This window comes from Nicotiana sylvestris, chromosome 5 (assembly GCF_000393655.2).
Source record: "Nicotiana sylvestris chromosome 5, ASM39365v2, whole genome shotgun sequence".
Lineage (NCBI taxonomy): Eukaryota > Viridiplantae > Streptophyta > Magnoliopsida > Solanales > Solanaceae > Nicotiana > Nicotiana sylvestris.
This window is the reverse complement of record NC_091061.1, coordinates 85,831,626-85,839,556: the sequence shown is the minus strand read 5'-3', so window position 1 is coordinate 85,839,556 and position 7,931 is coordinate 85,831,626. Positions and strand designations below refer to the sequence as shown.

At 40.1% G+C, this 7,931-nt stretch overlaps 1 protein-coding gene across 1 annotated transcript; it reads left to right on the top strand.

Annotated features, from left to right (window-relative positions):
- The first annotated feature begins 6,428 nt into the window (after window positions 1-6,428).
- On the top strand, window positions 6,429-7,658 carry LOC138868918 (uncharacterized). Its single transcript, XM_070146499.1, has one exon. The coding sequence runs from the start codon at window positions 6,429-6,431 to the stop codon at window positions 7,656-7,658; it is 1,230 nt and encodes a 409-aa protein (XP_070002600.1).
- The last annotated feature ends 273 nt before the right edge of the window (window positions 7,659-7,931 follow it).

The window sequence follows — 7,931 nt, the reverse complement described above, 5'->3', positions numbered from 1 at the left end:
ATGGAGGAAGAAATACAATAGTTGCAAAATCAACACTTTCACGACACTCAGGTGTTAGAAGCCCGGAATCAGCATGTCGGGCATCTGCTTCAGGAAAAGGGTAGAATCCGAGAGAGGGTCAGAGCCATTACCGATTATATTGTTGTGAAATGCCAAGCATGTGAGGATATGACTTGCACCACCTTTTTCGCAGCAGTGATGACATTTGTCCGCCAAATAATGAGTGATTTGGAGAGGCTTCAAGGGGATCTCGCATATAGGCCCGTGGCAAGAACGAATGATGTCCCACGGGCCCCAGGAGCATTTGAGGCATTGATGTATTCATGAATTTTACTCGAGTCTATATTTTCTTTCGGTTGGAGTTTGTTAGTCTATTTTTGAGTCTGTCTTTCTTCTAGGGTCTGTTAGTCTGTTTTGAGTCCGTCGGAGTCTGTTAATTTTCTTTTTCGAGTCTGTTAGTTTTATAATTTGGTAGGGTGAGTCGATGTAATCAAAACTATTTTATTTTATGGAAAAATTTGAAAATCCCAAAATGTTTTATTATTTATTTTTTACACTTATCTCCCAGAACTACGCTTGGTCTGATTCATGCGGGGTCATGATACGTAGGCAATCTCCATAGGATTCGATCAAAACCAAAAGACAAAAAAAAAGAGAAGAAAAATGAGGGAAAAACAAGAGAGAAACGAAAAGGAAAAGAGAGAAGACAAGAAACTGTGGGAAGGAAAATAATGGCAAAACAATGAGGGAATAAAAAACATCGAGAAATAGAAAAAGAAAAAAAAAGAGAAAGGCAGGATTGAAAAGAGGAAAAGCCATAATGACGCAAGTAACCGATCAAATGCATAATAGAAATGGTTAACTGCTTAGGTGCATTACATTCCCCAAATGTGCGGTCGTCTATCTGTTAAATCCCTAATCGCTAACAAGTTTGTTGTTGATGATAACTAGTACAGGCAGGTGGTTAGTTTGATTGGCATTCTGGCAACTCACTCCTACAACACCCGGTCCAAAAACAAGTTGATCATGGCCAACCAAGAACTTGAGGCAAGTATTGTCGACCCGTCAAAAGAAGTAGAAGAATCAGAGGCTGACCTGAAAGAAGAGGTGCATAAGCTGAAGCAGAAGATGGGCGAAATGTACCAGGCATGAGCAAAAGGGCACCCACCGCCAGCTTACCTCGCCAACCCTACTTATATCCCACCATTGGCTCAGCCCTAGGAACCTCCCACTATGAACTCATCTCCGGCCTTTCCCATCTACCAACAATTCCACGACACCACTTCCTATACATCACAAGCTCCACCACCCAAACAAGTCATGTACCCTCCTCCACCAGTTACTTCCATTTTTGTGGCGCCCCCACCTACTGCTCTACACCGATCCTCCAATGAGCCTCTGTTCCAGACTCATGAAAACCAATATTACCCCCTGGAGCCCACTTTCAAAGCTCCAGAACCCTATTTCTACACTCCTCATTTTGACCTCCCTATGGAAATTGAGAAGCCACCTAAAAATCTCGAGCAAGAGGAGATGTTTAGGAAAGTTAAGAGCTTGGAACAGTCATTCAGGAATATGCAGGGGTTGGGTGGTCAGGTAAGTGTGGCTTACAAAGATCTATGTTTGTTCCCAGATGTTCAATTGTCGGCAGGGTTTAAGATGCCCAAGTTTGATTTGTATGATGGGCATGGTGATCCAGTGGTGCATTTGAGAGGTTTCTGTAGCAAAATGAGGGGAGCTGGCAGAAGAGACGAGTTATTAATGGCGTATTTCAGTCAAAGTCTGAGTTTTTCGGTGCTGGAGTGGTACACCCGTCAAGATCACAGCAGATGGTACTAGGGCTGCTCGGTGGGCCAGGCCTGAACCGGACCGGACCGGGCCCGCGGTCCTAACGGGCCTGGTGGGCCGGTCCTGGGTGGGCCGGTCTTGGTGGTCCTCCTGAGCCCGTCACGGGCTGGTCTTCAAGGTTGGCCCCCAAACTTTATATAATTACACTTTTCCCCATTTCTCAACTATAAATACCCCCTCATTCTTTCATTTTTATTCACCAATTCATCAATATCTCTCAATATCTCTCAATCTCTCTCAATCTCTCTACTACAATTACTTAATTTATTGTTGAAATTTCGTGAAAAATTGTGAAGTTGTTGAATTGAAGTTTTCAAGTGTTCAACGATTTTCAATTTTCAAGAAGTTGTTCGGCAATCCGGTAAACTCGTTTCAACTCTTACGTTTTTAGAATATATTTTTGTGTGGTTTAGTTTGCATAATTATAATTAATATGGCATTTACTTTGAAAAAAATGTTTGGTAAAGGAAAAGATAAAACCGGTGAAAGTAGTGGCCAACCAACTACCCTTCCCCCGGCTCCCCGACCTAGAAAAGATAAGCAAGTTGAAAGTAGTCGCCAACCTAGACGTCCTCCTCCTTCCGTAATTCTTGATAGTGATCACCCTTGTTTTCAATTTACCGATAGTGAATTTTATCATAATGTTGCACCAGGTGATAGATTAGATGATGAAATTATGAATGCTCTTTATCCTAATGAAACCATCTTAGAAAATAATGAGGAAAATGAGGATGATGATGAAACCCAAGCACCGGATTTAGATGATACACCTACTAGTCCTCTTAATAACCCAACTGATGCACCGGTCGACCCACCTGTAGAAACTCCTACTTTTAATAGAGAACCTGCTAAACGCCTAGAAACATCATTAGTTTGGAATTTTTTTACTCAAGTAAGAGAACAAAATAAGGCTAAGTGTAAAACTTGTGGGAAATTAATGTCGCATAAATATACTGGAGACCGTAGCGGCACAGGTAGTTTGACTAGGCACATAAAAACACACCCTAGAGATAAGGCTAGATTTTTTCAAATGAAAGCGCAGCTAGAGGGGACAAGTGTAGATTCTGCGGTTAACCCTAGTACAGGTTCAAATCTAGTTCAACCAGGAATTAACACTGTCACCGGAGGTATTTTATATTACGATCCAAATAGAGATCGTGAAGAATTAGCAAAGATGATTACTGTTATGTGCTTACCTTATACTTTTGCTTCTAATCCTAATTGGGTTCATTATATTAGAAGAGTGTTTAATCCTACTTATAAAGGTTGGCCTCGCGCAACAGTTAAGAGTGATATTTATAAATTCAAACATGAATATGAACAATATTTGCGGTATTTATTTACTCATATACCTAATCGGATTTCTATTACTACTGATATTGGTAGAAGTGGTAATGATTGTGATTATCTAACTGTTACAAGTCATTGGATAGATGAGGAATGGATAATGCAAAAACGCATAATTGCATATAGAATAATTAATTCGCGTCACACAGGTAAGTTTATAGCTAACACTGTTGCAGATATTTGTAGATATTTTTGCTTTAGCGATAAAATAATGGCAATTTCAATGGATAATGCTTCTAGTAACACCAGTGCTATAGGCATGCTTACAACAACACTAAATCCTGCATTTACTAATATTTTCCATGTTAGATGTATTTGTCATATTTATCATTTAATTGTCGGTGATGGTATGCGAATATTAAACATAGAAATTGAAAAGGTTAGAATGGCTCTTAATTGGCTTTTTTATTCAAACCGTAGAAGTAGACTTAGAGAGTATTTTAAAAAATGTGATGAATATGGCCTTAGAGAAAGAAAGGTTCCTAAACCTTGCCCGACTAGATGGAATTGTATGTACGAAAGTTTAGTAGTAGCATATGAATATAGAAACCCAATTAATGCAACGTTTAATTCTCGGGTAGGTGGTGAGGATGATGATGAAATGCTTACCACTCAAGATTGGACTAATGTTAAAATTCTTTTAGATTTTTTAGAACATTTTCAAATTGCTACAAATGCATTTTCTGGGCAATATTATCCTACTATTTCAAACTGTTTAGTTTATATTGCAGCACTATCTGATTTGTTTGTTGAATTTAGTGAGGGTGGGGATATTTATGAACTTGCTATAAATGAAATGAAACAAAAGTTTAAAAAATATTTTTTTCCTATCCCTCCTATTTATGGTCTTGCTGCAATGCTAAATCCTACAATGAAATTGGGAGGTCCTCATTTTTGGTATTCAAATATTTATAAGGCTTTAGATCTTTCAAATGAGGAAATTGCGACACTTGCAGATGCAAAAGCTTCAATTAAGATTAACGCTCAAACAGTTTATAATGCTTATCAACTTGCCTTAGAGCATGCTAGGCCAACTATTCCAACCCCTACTTCGTCTAGCTCACAATCCTCTAAAAGAGTTGCGGGCTTAAAAGCTCTTAAATCTTGGACGGAGTTCAGGGGGTCTCAAGGTGAAAATTATGATGAAACTTCACATCTAAATGAGCTTCAAGTTTATTTGTCTCAGGGACTTGAAAAGGAGAATCCAGACGGCTCTTTTGATCTTTTGGAATGGTGGAAGGCAAGGGAAAAACATTTTCCTGTTCTTGCAAGGATGGCTCGGGATATTTTATCAATTCAAGCTTCAACTGTTGCATCAGAGAGCGCTTTCAGTCAAGCAAGACTGCAAATAGGTGATCATAGAGCGTCTATGAGGGATAGCTTGGAAAAATCAGTATTGTTTAGAGATTGGATCCGCTCGGAAAGAAGAAACTTTGGAATTGCAGAAGCACAACCGGCGATAGATGAAGCTTATGAAGAAATGATAGCGGAACTTGCGGAGGATTCGGCTTCGCCCGGAAGTGGTGATGAACAAGCTTCTTTTCCACCACCACCAACGCAACCTCCTCCGAACCTTGAAGGATTTATGAGATTTGTTAGAGATAATACATAGAATAATATGTAACTTGTATTTTGGCACATCTTCCTTAGTTTTTTTCCTTCTAATGGTGGTATTAGTACCTTGTTGTGCTCATTCCATTGGGGGAAGGATGACTAAGAAAGATATGCCATTTTTTGGTAATAAAATTTATTGCTTCTACCCATGAGCTTCTTTTCGCAATATTTCTTTGTCTATACTTAGAATTATTTATAAGCTACAATATATACATAATATACAATATATATACTACAAGAAAATATATAAGAGAATATATATACATAAGATACAATATAATATACTACAAGAAAATATATTATGCTACAATATATACATAATATACAATATATATACTACAAGAAAATATATTATGCGAACATATATACATAAGATACAATATATATACATAAGATACAATATATTATGCGAATATATATACATAAGATACAATATATATACTACAAGAAAATATATAAGAGAATATATATACATAAGATACAATATAATATACTACAAGAAAATATATTATGCATGACAATTTAATGTTTTACTATTGTTTTGTTATTTTCTTTTTCGTCAAGCAATTTAATAATTAGATATACATATATACTACATATATATTTTTAATATAGCCATGATACTACAAGAAATTGTCTTAAAAAAAAAAGCCCGCTAGGCCCGCGAAGCCCACGAGCCCACGAGCCCGGCCCGTTAAGCACAGGACCATGTGGGCTTAGGCCCGTCACGGGCCGGTTCCACCCATTGAGCCCACGAAGACCGGGACCGCCAGGCCCGGGACCGCCAGAGCCCAGGACCACAAAGCCCGGGACTGCGAGGCCCGGCCCGTTAGGCCCACTAAGGCCCGGGCCCGGGCCAAAATACAGCATTAGATGGTACACATGAGATTATCTAGCCCAAGCATTTGCTTGCCATTTTCAGTATAACCTCGAAATTGTTCCGGATCATCTGTCTTTGACAAAGATTGAGAAAAAGCACAATGAAAGCTTCAGGGAGTATGTTTTTCGGTGGATAGAACAGGCAGCAAGGGTGGACCCTCCAATGAAAGAAAGTGAAATGGTTGATTATTTTCTGCAGGCTTTAGAACCTACTTATTACGGTCATCTGGTATCAGCTATAGGCAAGTCCTTCAATAAAGTGGTGAAGATGGGAGGTATGGTAGAAGAAGGGCTCAAGACAAACAAAATCATGAGCTATTTGGCTATTAAGTCAACCACACAAGCCATTCAAAGTGGAACTGGGGGGGGGGGGGTAATCGGAAAGAAGAAGAAAGAGGATGTAGCAACGATTGATTCAAGAGCTTAGTTCGGACCCAGGGGCTCACCTCACCACTATAATCAACCTCAACCCCACCACAAAACCTACCCCCACACTCCATATAACCCACCACAATATTACTACCCACCACCAGATCCCTATTCTTCTGTCCACCACACCCAAACATACACTCAACCTCCTGCCCACGCACAATGGCTATCCACCCCCACGAGCCTACTAAAACCCTCCTGGATCAGGTTTTTGGCCCAATTAATCATTTAAGAACGAGAGGTTGCAGAAGAAGAAAAAGTTCACTCCATTGGAAGAGTCCTATACTAGTTTGTTCCACAGGCTGATACAAATGGATATGCTAAGGCCGATCGAGCCAAAACTGCCAAATCCTCCCCCAAGAAATCTTGATCATTCTATAAGTTGCAAATATTGTTCTGGTACTCTGGGGCACGGCACCGAGAAATGTTGGCAATTGAAAATAGCTATTCAAGAGCTTATTGATACCAATCGAATTGAAGTCCAAACTTCGGAGGCGCCCAATATCAACCAGAACCCATTGTCGGCCCACCATGAGACAAATATGATCGAGATAGTGCATAAGGGAGGGGAGCCTAAGAAGCCTTTGCAGACCGTCATGATAATTCGGTCTAGTGAAGCCAGGCCGGTTGAAAAGTCAACAAGTGAGAAATTAGTGATCGGGTTGAGCGTGGCAAACAGTGAACCATCTACGGTAGTCAAGAAGGGGACCTCAAGTGATATTGCAGTAAAACAAGAAAGAGCAAAAGTGGTTGTGCCCAGAGTGGCGAACAAGCCTGTTGTAATTGTAGAGGGTGCCCGCACAGATCCTATCATTATCAGGTCTGTAACTCAATTACCGATAGTCAACAGCAAGGCCATCCCATGGAATTATAAACGGGTGACAGTGACTTACAAAGTCAAAGAAGTCAAAGAAGAAGTCTATGAGACCCATGGATTGACTTGGTCAGGGAGATGCTTTGCCCCTGAGAAGTTAAGAAAAGCTAAATCCTCCAAAGATAACCCAGTGCTAGTGAAGAAAGTTGTGACCGAAGGAGAGGCAAAAGAGTTTTTGAGAAAGATGAAAGTGCAAGACTATTCCATTGTCGAGCAGTTGAGGAAAACACCTGCTCAAATTTCACTATTGTCATTGTTAATCCATTCAGACGAGCACCATCGAGCTATGAACAAAATCCTAAACGAGGCTCACGTTCCTGACAAAATCTCAGTAAACCATTTGGAAAAGATAGCAAACAAGATATTTGAGGTAAACAGAGTCACTTTTTCTGATGATGAGTTGCCCGTGGAGGGTACTAAGCAGAATAGAGCCCTCTATCTTATGGTGAAATGCAAATATTCCATAGTTACTCGGGTACTAGTCGACAATGGTTCTAGTGCGAACATTTGCCCTCTCTCCACTCTGAACAAATTGAAAGTGGATGATGAAAGAATTCACAAGAATAATATTTGTGTTCGGGGGTTCGATGGTGGAGAGAAAGATTCAGCCAGTGACATAGTGCTCGATATGACAATAGGACTAGTTGAATTTACCATGGAGTTCTAGGTTCTAGATGTGGTTGTTTCGTACAATCTGCTGTTGGGTCGACCCTGGATGCATGCTACCAAAGTAGTCCCGTCTACACTACATCAGATGGTCAAGTTTGAATGGGATAGACAGGAAATTGTTGTGCACGGCGAGGATAACTTGTGCGCTCACAGTTATGCCATTGTACCATTCATTGAGGTTGAAGACGACAAGGGGCCTTGAGTTTATCAGGTTTTTGACACGGTGTCGGTAGAGAAAATTCTAGAAGGGAAGTGCGTTCCAATTCTGAAG